The sequence below is a fragment of the Chrysochloris asiatica genome, unplaced genomic scaffold, assembly GCF_000296735.1.
Source record: "Chrysochloris asiatica unplaced genomic scaffold, ChrAsi1.0 scaffold00147, whole genome shotgun sequence".
Classification (NCBI taxonomy): domain Eukaryota; kingdom Metazoa; phylum Chordata; class Mammalia; order Afrosoricida; family Chrysochloridae; genus Chrysochloris; species Chrysochloris asiatica.
In genome coordinates this window covers 6,517,484-6,534,059 of record NW_006408665.1, presented here as the reverse complement: position 1 = coordinate 6,534,059, position 16,576 = coordinate 6,517,484, and the positions used below count along the sequence as shown (strand labels likewise).

At 38.0% G+C, this 16,576-nt stretch overlaps 1 protein-coding gene across 1 annotated transcript in view; it reads right to left on the bottom strand.

The window, feature by feature from the left end:
* The window catches only part of ADAMTS19 (ADAM metallopeptidase with thrombospondin type 1 motif, 19), a 394,617-nt gene that overhangs the window by 65,610 nt on the left and 312,431 nt on the right, over positions 1-16,576 (bottom strand). The window contains exons 17-18 of the mRNA XM_006870690.1: positions 11,955-12,112; positions 8,465-8,618 (exon numbers count right to left, since the gene is read on the bottom strand). Of these exons, the coding sequence (XP_006870752.1) occupies positions 8,465-8,618; positions 11,955-12,112 (312 nt within the window). The remainder of the gene's footprint in view (positions 1-8,464; positions 8,619-11,954; positions 12,113-16,576) is intronic.

Below are 16,576 nucleotides of genomic sequence, written 5' to 3'. Positions count from 1 at the left end.
AAAATTGAAATCTTTCAAGAAAGTGAGGTAGCACTGGAGGCACTCACTCATCTCTGCCAAGAAATTTGGAAGACAACTATCTGGCCGACTGTTAGGAAGATATCCATATTTGTGCCCATTCTAAAGAGAGGTAACCCAATGGAATGCGGAAATCATCAGACAATCTCTTTGATATCTCAAATGAGTAAAGTTTTGTTTTGTTCGGAATAGTCAGAGCTTAATCTGATGGGCTTGCCTTTTAAGTGACACTTCTCTTCTCCCTGGTTGTTTTTAGGATTCTGTCCTTGTCTTGGAGTTTTCTTTTGGGGTCTAGCCTTCCTGGGGTACGTTCAGCTTCTTGAATGTTTATCTTCTCATCTTTCAAGATGTTAGGGAAATATTCTTCCAGAAGCTCTGTTGACTTCGCTGATTCTTCCTGTTCTGGAATGTCAATAATGCCTAAATTGTTCCTCTTCATGTTATCCACTGTGAATCTTAGACTCTCTTCAGACTTTTTAATCCTTTTTTCTGCTTGCTAGTCTATCTTAGCAATATTGAGAGATTTGTCTTCCAGCTGGCTAGTTCTGGCTTCCATCTCTTCTATTCTGCTCCTTTGCCCTTTCAGTGTATTGTCCATTTCTCATATTTTATTATTAATCATCTGGACCTCTTTTTGCAGGTTTTGGATCATTTCCAATGTTGTATCAATCTTGTTTGATTGTTCTTGTAGTACTTTCCTGACTTTTTCCTTGTTTTGCTCCAGGCCTTTTTGGAGCATTTGAATTTGTTTCCATATCATTCTTCTGAATTCCTTCTCAGGTAAATCGAAAACCTGCTCTTCCTCTTCTGGGGAGCCTTCGTCTGTCTCCAGCACATTTGTCTCAGTTGTTTTTTTCTGGTTTTGGACATGTTTTGAGATCATTTGTTGTGTTTCAGATCTTTTGTTTGTCATTTCCAGTAGTTATGAGGGTTTTTTATGATTAAATGGATGTTTGTTGTTGTGTTATTAAGCTTACTGGGTGTCTACTGGTGGATATGATCAGGAGATAGGCTTCCCTTTATCACATGTAATGTTTAGCAGCTGTTATTGGTTCTTGTCTCAATGGTGGAATATTATGGGGTATGCTTGCAGCTTGGCCATATGGCCACGATTGCTGTCTCTTCTTGGGTAACATAGGAAGAGAAACGCAGGTGTGTGCACATCCCAAAAAATATCCAGCATTGAGGCTACACCTTCCCATGGCACAGAGAAAAAGAGCCCCATCGGTCCAAGGGAAAATCCTTTGGCTGCTGCTTTTGACTTGTGCTTGTGAGTCCCAGCCTTAAAGTTAACTTGTGCAGGACAATTAACCCCAAAGATGAGGCTTTCTGATCCCCTAAAGATTTGCAACTTCAGAAACCCTATACAGGGTCGCTATGAGTCAGAATCGACTCCACAGCAGATAACAATAACAGCCCAGAAAGAAAGAGAAAAAAAAAAAAAGCAGATTTGGCCTATCAGAAAAATTATATGAACAATCTATAAAAGTCAACATAAAAAGATGCAACTATTTCAAAAATTTTGATGTGTACATATTTTGGGGGTATGTACCCATCCGCCTGAAGAAGCTCTGGTAGCTAGTGGTTAAGAGTCAGGCTGCCAACCTCAGGGTTAGCAGTTCAAAACTATCACCAGTTTTGCAGGAGAAAGATGAGGCATTCTTCTCCTTTATAGATTTACAGCCTTGGAAATCCTATGCAGGGTCACTATGAGTTGGAACTGACTCCTGGTTACTTAGCACCAACAACCCATCTGCCTGAAGGCATCTGGGCTGGACAAAGAAGGCAAGACAGGGAAGAGGAGGAAACAAAATGTGTAGAGTCCCTCCATACCTCCTTTTGTAAATGTCACTTTGCTGCTTTTATCACAGATTCCCTGTGCTGATCTGTCTGTAGAACCACCCTCTGATTTCCACCCGGGCCGGATGGCCTCAGAGGGAGTCCTGTGCTGATTTCTCAAACACAATTTTTAGAAATTTTTCCACTTGAGGTTGTGGGAAACTGATGTGCATACCCTTATGCTAGATCCAGAGCTCTGGTGAAGATTTTTGAGAGCCGTGTCTCTAGGTTTTCTGCTCCTCCCCTATGGAGCCTGTTCTACCTGATTCTTCTCTGCAACCACTGACTGGAAGTCTCTCACCCTGGTATTTTCAATAACCTCATATGCATGTGAAAGTTGATCAGTGAATATGGGAGATCATAGAAGAATTGATGCATTTGAGTTATGGTTTTGAAGGAGAATATTGAAAGTGCCATGGGCTGCCAAAAGAATCAACAGATCTGTGTTGGAAGAAGTGCTTTTTGAAGGCCAAGATGGCCAAACTTCATGTCTCATACTTCGGACATATTGTCAGGAGATACTAGTCACTGGAGAGGGATATCATGTCTGGTAAGGTGGAGCTTTCAGAGAAAAAGAGGAAGACCCCCAGTGAGATGGATTGGCCAAGTGGCAGCATTAATGGCTCAAGCGTGGCAAAAATTATGAGATTGGCTCAAGATTGGGCAGTGTTTCGTTCTGTTGTGCATGGGGTTGCTATGAGTTGGTACCGACTTGATGGCACTTAACAACAAGAACCTTAATAATGCTTGGTGTTATTCAATTCTGACCACCAAATCCAAGCCATGGTATTTTCAGTTGCCTCATATGCATACAAAAGCTGGACATGAGTAAAGAAATCCAAAATATACGACAGATGACTTTGAATTTTAATGTTGGTGAAGAATAATAAATATAATACGGACTGTGAGAAGAATGAATAAATCTGTGGAAAGAATTCAACTCTTTTGTTTCTTAGAAGTAAGACTTGGTCTGATGTGCTTTGGACATGCCATTGAGCCAATTCTGACTCATGGTCTCCCTATATAGTGTTTCTGAGACTGTAAATCTTTATGGGAGCAGATAATTCAGAGGTCTTCCTTACAGCAGCTTGTGGATTTGAATTCCTGACCTTATGGTTAGCAGTCCAGTGTTTATCCTACAGCACCAATAACTGTCCATATTGCTATCTAAAGGCAACTCCTGCCTCTCATCCCATCTTGCTAACTCAAAAATATGACTCCACCAATCATTTTTTCTCTCTATTGCTTCATTACTTTTTTTATTCTATTCTAGAAAATTCACATCAGCAATCAAATGTAGTTTCTCATATCTTATATCATCAATAAAAATCTTCTTTGATTTATATTTTCCTTCAGCTACTGGTTTTATCTTCTTGATTTGCATCATTTCTTGAAAGAGCTTTTAGAGTCACTTTTTTTCTAATTCACTATTTTTTTTCTAATCCAGCTATTTTCTCTAAAATCCATCTTATTTGACATTTACAGCCAAACACAAGTCATTGAAATTACTTTTGATAAGATCACCATTGACTGCCATATTTTAAACAAAATAGAACACAAATCTATTATATTTAAATATTATAATCAAATGTCAGTACACATTGTATTTTACTAAATAGCTTCTGGCACAGTTGACTGTTCTCCATAGCCTTTAATGCTTTCTTTACATTCTCTACATCAGAACGCTCTCCTGGCTTCTCTCCTATGCCATCAGTTACTTATTTTATCAGCTTTTCTGGTTCTGCCTCATCTCCTCAAACTCTAATGGGTATATGCCCCAAGGCAAATATCTTTAACTGCTTCTCTTTCCATCTCTTCAGTTATTTGGTGATTTTGTCAGGTCTTTGGGTTGCAAGTTAACATCCATATGCTGTGTGTGTCTAACCTACTCCTATCTCTTGCACACCAACTTATAATCCTAACATCAAACTTGGATGTCTAGTAGATATCTCAAACTTATGTTGAAAATCAGCCAACCTCTTAAACCAGCTTGTTCTACCAACTTTCCTATGCAAATAAATGATAATTTCATTCTGCTAGTTTCTTGGTAAAAAAAGATGACATCAACTTTAAAAATCCACTTCTCTCTTATGCTATAATCAGCACATTCTATTAGTTCTACTTTCAATATAAATGTGAAATCTGACCACTTCCCCCCATCTCCATTGTCGTCCAAATACTCTTCATCTATTTTCAAGATTATTGCAGTAGCCTCCTGACTAATCTTTCCATGCTTTCAACATTTTTTTTCTCCATTCAGCCTACTCCAAACTCACCAATATAATTATTTAAATAAAACAAAAACAAAAAACAAAAAAACACTGCATGTAAACATCCCAATGGATTTCCACATGACTTAGAGTAAAGCAATGCCACATTAGCATTCTTGCTATTATTTGAGAAGATGTCAGCTTTATTCCTGCCTCAGGACCTTTGTTAATCACTCTTTGCCTGAGATATCCTCATAAATGACTCCCTTAAGTACTTCTCATATTTTAACTTCTGACTTTCTCAGTGAGGATTTCTTTGACAATTGTATCTAAAACTTCTTCCAATTTTATAACCACTTATATCCCTTCCTTGCTTTATTTTTATCGAGAGTACCTATTTGTGTGTGAATTGATTTAATATGGCTTTTCATTCCAATGTCTTCTTAATTGCCACCAAGAGATCAGGTGGGGCCTTGCAAATAAGGTATACAAGACTCCAAGGCTGGGATTGGTTAGTTTTGCCATCCAGTTAGGTTTAAAAGGAGCCATCTCAGAAGCAGGGACAGAAGATCCCAGGACTATCAAGAAGAAACAGCATGGAGTGTGAGATCCCTACCTAGTAGAGTGGTGACACCAGGGGTGACATCAGAGGCAGTGGCATGCAGATATAGACAAGCTCTGGGATCTAGTCCCATGGACTGAGTTAAAAACTGAGTACTTATAGGCAAGAGAATGGCTTACAGAATGTGCCCTTTGGGCATTAACGGACTGTCTAAAAGAGTTTTGTAACATTTGTTGTATCAGGATGGAGGCCAAGGGGCCACATGACTGATAAGCCAAAGACAAGACTGAGATATATCTGCAATATAGCAGACAAGAGACATTCCTGTTTGGAAAATTGCTGCATTCCAAGTTGGTTTTGATCCTTGATTGTAAGCTGTTCACTTCCCTAATAAACCCCATAATCATGAGTATTGTTATGAGTTCTGTGCGGCCATTGCCATGGATTGCGGAACCCAGATGTGAAGCAGCGACTGCTGTGGGAGGAATGTTTGGTGTTAGAATAGGATAAAGAAAGTTGTAGGGTGGAGGTATGTCTGACCACCCCTTCATAGGAACTGGACTTGGGCTGAAAGGAATCGGCTTTGAGCTAATTGTGAGTTTCTCTTTTCCCCTGTGAAGTCAGAAGAAGTTAGAGATGACCCCCATATGGCTTTTGCACTATGATAACATGTAACTAACTTGTGAGTTTATTTTCTGTCTGCACCCTCCCAAATACAGGCACCTCATAGAAGCCAGTCCCTGTGCATATTTACCCATATGTGCTTCAGCAACATTGAGGCTACATATCAATAGTTTCTTTGTTTAGAAAATAAGTGGTTTCTCTTCTTTGCACATTTAATTTATAATTTAGCATGTTGTTAAGTGCCGTCAAGTTGGTTCCGAACCATAGTGACGCTGTATAGGGTTTCTGATTAGTGACTGGTGAGTTTGAACTGCCAGTCTTGTGGTTCAAACTGACCTTGTGGTCGAGTGCTTATCCTACAGCACCACACCAGGAAGCATAGTTTAGTATAAACTATATAATACAGAATATACTTTTCCATAATTGAATGTGGTATTTCCTTTGCCTTAGTAAGAATCTGTTACAATAAAGCTGTAGAAGTTTTGTTATTAATTAGAGATTGACTCACAAATACTATGATCCTGATATACATGGATACAAATGGAAGTTAGGAATCTCATGATCTAGAATCTTGCCTTGGCATTACTACTAACAATTGGTTTTGTGAACAATGGCAATCTATCTAAACAGTGGAACTCAAATGTCTCATCTGTAAAATAAAGGGGTAGGATTAAATTTTTCCTTCGTTTACATTTTATTTTGAAGTAATTTTTAATCTTTTGCATCTTCAACCATTAATATACAACAAAATTTTTAAAGTGCTATTTCAGGATGCCTTACTTAACTATTTAAAATAATGCCATATTGTCTAAAAAATAGCAAACTACATTAGTTTTGCAAATGAAGTTATTGTTTTTTAATGCTATATTATGTTATTGGAGTCCTGGGTTAATGTAATGGATTGCAAGGTCGGTTTGACCTGCAAGGTTGTTGGTTAAAGCTCACCAGCTGCTCCTTGGAAACCCTATGTAGGGTCACTATGAATCAGAACAGACTCAACAGCACCTAATAACATGTCGAGTCAGTACTGACTCATAGTGACCCTATGCACAACAGAACAAAACACTGCCCAGTCCTGGGCCAACCTCACAATTGTTGCTACATTTGAGGTCATTGCTGCTGCCACTGTACCAATCCAACTTGATGGGAATCTTCTTTTTCTCTGACTCTCCACTTTACCAAACATGATATCCTTCTCTAGTGATTGATCCCTCCTAACAATGTCCTAAGTATGAGAGACATATGTGGCTATCCTGGCCTCCAAGGAGCACTATGACTGCATTTCTGACAACACTGATCTTTTTGTTCCTTTGGCAGTCCATGGCACTTTCCATAATCTCCTCCAACATCATTAACTCAAATGTATCAATTCTTCTATGGTCTACCTTATTCACTGTGCAACTTTCGCATGCATAGGAAGTTATTGAAAATACTATGGCTTGGGTCAGGTGCACCTTAGTCCTTAGAATGACATCGTTGCTCTTCAACACTTTAAAGAGGTCTTGTGTAACAGATTTTCCCAATACAATATGTCTTTTGATTTCTTTTTGACTGCTGCTCCCATGAGTGTTGGTAGACCAGAGCAAAATGAAGCCTTTGACAACTTAAATCTTTGCTCCATTGATACGTATGTTGTTTATTGGTCCAGTGGTGAATATTTTTGTTTTCTTTACACTGAGATGCAACCCATGTATAAGACTGTGGTCTTTGATCTTCATCCGTATTTTAAGTTCTCTTCACTTTCAGCAAGCAAGGTTGTACCATTTTCATATCTTAGGTTCTTAATGAGTCTTTCTTTAATCCTGATGCCATGTTTTTCTTCATATAATCCGGTTTCTCAGATTATTTGTTCAGCATACAGATTGAATAAGTATGGTGAAAGAGTTCAAACTCGGTGCCCACCTTTTCTAATTTTAAACCATTCTGTGTTCAATTGTTCTGTTTAAACAACTGCCTCTTGGTCCAGGTACAGATTCCTCATGAGCACAATTAAGTGTTCAGGAATACTCATACTTCGCAATATTGTCCATAGCTTGTCATGGACACACTCAAAAGCATTCATGTAGTTAATAAAGCACACATAAACATCTTTCTGGTATTCTCTGCTTTCAGCCAAGACCCATCGGACATCAGCAATGATATCCCTCATTTCATGTCCTCTTCTGAGTCCAGCTTGAATGTTTGGAAGTTCTCTGTCAGTGTGTGGTTGCAACTGTTTTTGCATTGTGTTTAATAAAACTTTACTGAAGCATTACATTAGTAATACTAATGCTCTATGTTGTTGTTGTTAAATGCTGTTGAGTCGATTCCGACTCACAGTGACCCTGTACAGGCTGTAAATGTTTACAGGAGCAGAAAGCATCATCTTTCTCCCCCGAAACAGTTGGTAGTTTCAAGCTGCTGAACTTGAGATTAGCAGCCCGATTCATAACCACTACGCTACCAGAGCTCCTTAATGCTCTATAGGTCAACCTAAATATTCAGATAACACAGATGCAAAATCAACATTGCTCTTTTAAAGCACCTTTACATTCAATATAGGTCTACAATTCTTGTGAGTAGGTACACTATAAAAGTTGGAATATGGGTGATTTTATAAATGTGATACATTTCTGGTAAGGTGCTGCAGGTTAATGTGCTGGACTGCAAGATTAGTTTGAACTGCCAGGTTGGCAGTTCAAGCTCACCACCTGCTCCTCTAAAACTCTATACAGGGTGACTATAAATTGGAACTGACTTGGTGGCACTTAACAACAACAAAGTCCATATGTATTACTTAACACCATTAATACATTTGCAATCAAATGTATTAATGATTCTCTAATGCAATACATAATCATATTAAAGTGAGATGTGTTGTTGTTAAGTGTCATTGAGTCGGTTCCAACTCATAGCAACCCTGTACAGAGTTTCTGAGGAGCAGCTAGTAGGTTAGAACTGACAACCTTGTGGTTCTCAGTCCAGTGCTGATCCTACAGCACCACACCAGGAGTCCTAAATAAGATATACAACCTTCTACATAGTTCATGCCAGATTTTGCCACAAAATGATTCATAGCACACTAAATTTAGGCACCAAATGAGTCACAAAAACTTTCAGTTTTCAATTCATTATGAATTTTGGGATTGGTGATAAGGGATTTGAGGATATGTCTTAAGTATCAGTGGTGAAAAGAACTGCTGTTTTGAAAACATAATTGAAAATTCTTCACCTCCTCCACAGGTGGCATCACAATCTTCCCAACCTGTATGTGTCCACATGAATAGGGGCTCAGGTACTTTAGAGCTCTGGTTCTCTGGAAGAGGATCTGATGGGATAATGTATTCATAGTGAAGGCCATAATTCTGATCTTGAAATAGCAGCACCTACAAGACATAAAAATGAGCCAAGGAAGATGAGTCAAAATAGAGTATGTTCAATCTGAATGACAACACTAATGAATTATATGGCAACCATACTCCCTTAACATGTGCTAAAAAGTTTAAATGGTCATACTTTGAGAAAATGGCTCTGTAGAGTTACCTTTCCACTAAAGACAGCACAAAGAACATCCATCTGGAATGACGTCCGAGATACCAAATCATTTTCTGTACAGTTAATTGGAAAACACTATTTCCCATAGTAGAGTGCATATATGATGAAAACATTAAGTTTCACAAAAGTGAGGAGATGAAAGAATACGTGTTTTACCTAGATTTAAGATACAACCCACAATCTAATATCAAATGTCATACTCATAAAAAACAGAAGAGGAAACTGAAACCCCTGGGGCAACAGAGAATGAGAAATGAAATCTTTGGAAATCTTTCTACTCCATAAAAGTAAGGAACTTTGAGACAATTGGAGAATAAAAATTTCACTTCATTTATGCTTACAGTTCATGTTATTGTTGGAAAAGTTACCAATTTCCTATTTGCAATAAAGATAATTCCCCAGAAATGTTTTAATAATTTCTAACTGTATAACTCTACAGTTATGTACAGATATGCAAACAATTCAATAAGTCATGAAGGGTGTCTAGGAATCACTGAACAGTGGCCACAGTGGACTAGACTTCAAGCAAAGACTATGTCTGCTTGTTCTCCACTGGCTTCTAGTGCCAAGGTCAGAACCTGGATCATGGTGGACATTCAAAAACATCTTTAAATAAAAGAAAAAATGAGTGAGAACAAATGCTTCTTTATAAAGACATTTGTATGAAAAATTTTAAATAAACTCATGAAATATTTCTATGAATCTGAGTATTTATGGAAACAATTCCTACACTGTAATATAATATCTAAAAAAAAGCATACAAATATCTAAAATTTAAAATTACACTGAATTATTATGGAATGGTATTCAATATTTCACCAGTATCATGCTAGCTGGAGGGGCAGATAGCTCACTGCACGGTGGGACAGGAAGAAGGGTCACTGAATCAGAAGTGACTCAATGGCAATTGGTTTGTATGTTTTGGCTTTGAGCATTTCTATTATATTTTCTTAGTTATATGTAATATATCAACAGTGTAACTAAGATAAAATTTAATGTGTGGAGTTAATAATATATGTGATAACTTTACAAATAAAAGATACCAATAATAAAAAATATTGTTTTTTAAGTCCACACTTATATAACATGATGAGTACTAATTCTAAGTTAGCCCCTTCATTATTTTGGCTTTAATTAGCTCATTTGAGTTATCAATGTAAGCTAGATGCATTTTAAAGGGGAGAGATTGGCTCACCTGGTTTGTAGTCATATACAAATATTGATGAAAAGGGCATATAAATAATAATTATTTTCCAACTTATTTATGAAATGAAAGCATCTATTTTTTCCTAATAAGTTACTTTGTCATTCATAGAACATTAGCTTGTCACTGAATATCTAATGCCATTGAAATTAGAGATGTTGTCTAGAAAACCATTAGCTATTTTTTACACAATTTGACGTTGGCAGGATTCTTAGCAAGAAGGAAAGTGTGACCATGTAATAGTTGAGAGGCACAAATTGAAGCATGGCAGCAGAAGGTATTGCCTTTCAAAATTCAGTACCAATTTTAAATCTGCAATAGTCATCTAAGAACATTATTTTAGAAGTGGAGTTTCCCGTGAATTACTGAATAAATCCAAGTCACATTGATCCTTTTTTTAGACACAGTTCACTGACTTTAATTATGTTTCATGTTTCCAAGAAAAACCTTGGTAATTACCAATTAGATTAAGGATTCTGTAGCAAGGAAAGTCCTACTCAACACTAAGATCTCACATATACTGTTTTTAGATTTTGAATCTAACTGAGCTTCAGTCTTGTTCCATAAAAACATAGGTTGCATTTTTATAATTACAACCTGATGGCATTGTCTGCAATGCAATCAATTAAAGTATTTTTGTTATTGATATGTTGTTATTATAAGTGACCCAAATATGAAAGCATACAGTGTTGTTTTATTTATTTTTTTTTTCTTTCTCCAGATGGCACATTGCACAGAGTACCATTTTTGGTTCAAATGAAAGAGTAAGGTCCAAAGGAATTATGGAGGGCTAAACTGAATAATCCTCCATAATTCCTTTAGAGGGCTAAACAGAATAATGGGAGTCCTGGTGTGGTGCTGTGGGTTAATGCACCAGACTGCAAAGCCTTTTGAACTGCAAGGTCAGTAGTTCAAGCTCACCTGCTGCTCCTTGGAAACCCTATACAGGGTCATTATGGGTCAGAACCGACTCGATGGCACTTAACAACAGCAAACAGAATGATTACTCAAAGTATACATATACCCAAGGCTGCTTAGGCTAACATACTTAACTCTACGCTTTGTATCAGGAAAGACAGCAGGGAAATAGAGTTAATATTGGGTTTTGTTGGTGGTGGTGATAAGTGTTGTCGAGTCAGTTCCAACTCGTAATGACTGTATCTAGGTTTCCCGAGGAGTGGCTGGTAGGTTTGAATGACCAACCTATTCACAACTAAAACATTTACTGGGTAACACTGCATAGTACTTAATTTTCTAATATTTAATGGGTTTTTGAGTTTGTTGTTTTAATATGTAAAATGGAATAATAAAATATCATGTTTACTGTGAGGATTAAATAATATCATGAATGTAAATGAAATTCAATGATTAGCCATATTACAATACTTCCTTTATAGACATATACTCATTGTTAGTAAATGTATGCTATAGAAAAAACAAAATAACAAAACCCATTGTCACAGAGTCAATTCTGACTCCTATGTGTTCCAGAATAGAGCACTATAGGGCTTTCCTTTATGAAATCTTTATGGAAAAAGATCACCAGGGCTTTCTTCTGTGGCATTGTGTGTGGGTTGAAATCACCAACATTTAGGTAAATAGTCAAGTGCAAACCATTTCTGCCACACAGAGACTTTTTTCAGGAAAAAAGGAGTACTTATTCCCTGGTAATAAACCCTGTACAGGGTTTCCGAGGCTGTAAATCTTTACAGGAACAGAAAGCCTTATCTTTCTCCTGTGGAACAGCTGAGGCTATACATTTCCTAAAATATTCTCTTGCTTTTATAATTATTAATGCTTTTAAATATCATTATTTAAGGGACATTTTTTAAAGACCTGCCTCTTAAATGAGTTTAAATGGCTACTTGACAATTCAGATTTGAACAAAGATTAGAGAAGGCACAAAAGGAACGTTATTGCCTTCGAAGTTGATTATGCTATGTTATCACTCATTCCCTCATACCAGGAGGTGTAAAGGTGTTGTAGTAGGACCTTTGGCAGAGATCTTCTCCCAGAGGCCTCGTCGGAGGTAATGGACCGTTGTTCCTGCTAAGTTGAATGCTCCCGAGTGTTCAATCTTCCAGTCACTGTTAATAGACTGTTTGCCAGCATCTCGGAGTGCTATAAAGAAAGGTTCAAGAATATTATGATTATAAACAAGTCAGTATCATTGGTCAACATCCAGTTTACATATTTTGTTAAAACCATTCCATTAACTTCAAAATGAATGGAATGATAACCTAAAACAGACAACATCTCTTTTTAGGTCATGTCCTTATTAATTCCTGCAATTATATCAAGGGAAATATCACAGACTCTCCTTTTCCTTTTCCCCTCAAAACTCTGCCATCATCTTTATCTTTCCCTATTCTAGCCTTCTGTATCCTTTATTTTAGCATTTATTTAAAGAATTATTCATTCTTTGCACATTATCATTTTAAGGCTGTGTGTGACTGACTCATCTACCCTGTGGTTTTATAAACAATGTCTGAACTGACACTACTATATCTTATACATATTCTATAACTTATATGCTATCCAGAAAATTCTATGATTAAAAGAAGGGTCATTAAATAGCATGTTAACTAACAATTTTGTTTTTGTTTTGCTATATTTCAACACATCTTCAGGGCATAATTATAGAAAAATAACTTTTAAATTTTCTAACAAAAATGCATTTTAAAAAACCCTCAGACTTCCAGTTTGGGGGTGGGATAAGCAGGAACAGATAGGGAAGGTTTCTCGGCAGAGGTGCCAAAAAAACCAGAGAAGGCACTTTTCTGGAGCAGCTCCAGAGCTTGGGATCCAATATAACTGGGGAACATCAGTTTCCGGTGCCCACAGGTAGAGAAATCTGACTATGGATGGAATGCATGGTGAATCGATCGAGACTCTGCCTGAGGGCCCCTAGGTCTGGGCTAAGATCAGAGGGTGGAGCCACAGCCAAGCTGATATAGTGGTGTTGTTGTTAAGTGCTGTTAAGTTAATTCCGACCCATAGCGACCCTGTATAGGGTTTCCGAGGATCAGCTGGTGAGCTTGAACCACTGACCTTGCAGTTCAATGACTTTATAATCTGGCACATTTACCCACAGCTCCACATCAGGACAGTGCTAAAAACCATGGAGCAGCATCTGTAAAATGAGGTGTGACAGATTTTTCACTTTTCTTTCCTCGTTTCCCCTGTTGCACCCTCTCTGCTTAGCCCAGACACCTTCGGGTCGGTAGGAGTTCACCCCCAAAAGGATCCAGTGTTATGCTCACAGTTTTCCCATGGAACAGGGAAGAAATCCCTAGGAGCCCCGTTCGTCCCACAAGCTAATCCTTTGATTGCTTCTTATGACATCTGACTCTGGGACTCAGCCCTAAAGTTGACCTGGGCAGGACTCTTTATTCCTGCTTTAACTGAACAAGAGACAGCAGGTCTGGTCATACAGCCAAACCATATGTGCACCTTGTAAAACCCCCAACATAAAAGGCAGTAGCTAACACCAACTACTATATATAAGAATGCAGCTATTTTGAGAATTACGCAGTGCATATGCAGATACTTAACTGACCTTCAGAGATAAAAATACTGGAAATTTTATCATTCATTTCTCAGTCTGTATCTGTGCACCTTCATGGTGGTAATTAGAGGAGAGGACTGAGCAAGTGGACACCCCCACCTACCACTGGAGGTTTCTACTGTGCACACACACTGACCTGAACAGTAAAGGCTCCTGGAGAGTTGGCTACAGTTTTGTTTTTGTTTTCAGTGGTAGTTTTTGTCTCTGCTTTTACATTGTTTCTGTTTTGGTTCCTTTTGGTCTCACTTTTTTCCTGGGAGTGGGAGATTTCTCTCCCTACATTTCCCAAGGAGACAGAAATCATGGCCTATAGCCAAGCTACAAGCATACTACATAATATCCCACCATCTGGACAGAAGCCAATACCAGCTGCTAGGCATTACATGTGAAAAAGGAAGCCTATCTCCAGATCATATCCACCAGGAGACACTCAGTAAGCTTAACAACATAGCAGGATACATTCATTTAATCACTGAAAATGCATCTAACTGTTGGAAATGCCCAAGAAAAAAACAACAAAAGATCTCAGGACATGTCCAAAACCAGAAAAGAATAACTATGACAAATGAGCTGGAGGCACACATAGACTTCCCATTAAAGAAGAGCAAGCATTGAATCTACCTGACAAGGAATTCAGAAGAAAGGAATGGAGACAAATCTAAATGCTCCAGATGGGTGGAGGAAAATAAGGAAGAAGTCAGCAAAGTGCTACAGGAGCAATCAAACAAGCTAGATATAACATTGGAAACAATTAAAAACCTATGAAAAGAAGTCCAGATGATTAATTAAAAAAGAAAAATCAGAAATGGACAATACACGGAGAGGGAAAAGGAATTGAACAGATGGAAGCCAGAATCAATGATCTGGAAGACAAATTTCTCAATACTGCTAAGACAGAAGAGGAAGCAGAAAAAAAGATTTTAAAAATTTAAAGAGAGTCTAAGATTCATGCTGGGCATCACGAAGAGGAATAACTTAAGAATTATTGGCATTCTGGAACAGGAAGAACCACAGAAGTCCAGAGGAGATAGGTGAGGTACTTCTGGAAGAAAATTTCCCTAATATGCTGAAGGATGAGAAGATAAGCATTTAAGAAGCTCACTGAATGTGAGGAAGGATAGATGAAAAAATAGAGTCACCAAGATATAATCAAGCTCTCGAACATTGACGTCTCCAAAATCAAATGAGAGAATTCTAAAAGCAGCCAGGGAAAAGGGAATTCTTACTTACAAAGGCAAGCAAATTATATTAAGCTCTGACTTCTCAGTAGAAACCATGTAGGCAAGAAGGCAATGGGGAGACATATATAAAAACCTAAAAGAAAAAAAAGAGCCAACCAAGAATTGTCTACCCACTGCATGATCAGAGCGCAACCAGAAGAAGAAAGAAGAGGAAAAAGAGAATAATTTGATACAATGTGATGAACTTAACCTACACCTATGGATGCAGTAGCTCAAAAGAGGGAACAAATCCTTACCGCAAGGTTCATTCCCACCCCTCCATACACAGAGTAGACAGGGGTGGGCAACTTGGACATTGGCTACCCAAAATGGGGGGCTACAAAGGAAAGAAGTGACTAGCTTATAAGCTTTCAAGAGTGAACCTAGATTCAGAGAGTGTGAAGGAAGGAAGAATCTCCACTGAGTAGTATCCAATCTGTCTAGGCAGGGCTGATGAAATGAAATGTGGATGGGTCTCTTGTGATACAATAGTGAATAATTGTTATCAGGACTGCTTGTGAGGGTTGGAAATGTAATGGTAGAAGTTTTGTAGCAAGAAGGGGAGTGGTTAACTTTTCAGTCTAGGAGCAGAGGTCCCTGGAATCATCAAGGGTGAAGAGCTGAGAGCGGGACCCTACCCAGAGAAGCAGTGATGCATGAGATAGAGACAGAGACGATGACGTGGAGAGATGGAGCAGCTGGGGACTTTAGACACAGAGAGGGAGGGGGCTGTGTGCTGACGACTGACAGATGGTGCTGGCAGAACTGGAAAGCGATATGCAAGAGATGGAAACAAGACCTTTACCTCATTCCCTATACAAAGACCAACTCAGCATGGATTAAAGACCTAAATGTGAATCCTAAAATTATGAAAGTCATCAATGAAAAAAATAAGGACAAATGTGAGGGCTCTAATACAGGGAACACACAAATTAACAAAAAATTTTGAAAAGTAGATGAGTGGGACATATTAAAAATTAAAAACTTCTGTGCAACAAAAGACTTCACCAAAAGAGTAGAAAGGGAACCCACTGAATGGGAAAAAATCTTTTGCAACAATATATCAGACAGGGACTCATTTCTAAAATATATAGGAAACTATAACACCTTTACAAGAAAAAGACGAATAACCCAATTAAAGAATGGGCACAGAACATGAACACACACTTCACTAAGGAAGAGATCCAGGCAGCCAACAAACATATGAAGAAATATTCACAATTACAAACTATTAGAGTGATGCAAATCAAAACAACAATAATGTATCATCTCACACCAGCAATAACAGCAAAGATCAAAAAAGTAGAGGACAATAAATGTTGGCCAGGATACAGAGACTGGGACCCCCCTACGTTATTGGTGGGATTGCAAAATGGTCCAGTCACTTTGAAAGCAATATGGTGCTTCCTCAGAAGGATGGAAATACAATACGTTATGATCCAGCAATTCCACTACTTGGTATTTACCCACAAGAAATATGAGCCATAACATGAGTAGATATATGCACACCAATGTTCATAGGAGCACTATCTACAATAGCAAAAACATGGAAACAGCCTAAGTGCCTTTTAGTTGAAGAATGGATAAACAAACTGTGGTACATACACAAAATGGAATACTATGCTACCTTGAAGAACAACAAGGAAACTGCAAGCCACCACATAACATGGATGAACCTTGAAGACATTATGCTGAGTGAAATTAGTCAGTCACAAAAGGAGAAGTATTGCATAGGACCATTAGTGTAAATGAGTAAGAAAAAGAACCCATACTAAAGTGGGGAAAAATTATATATAT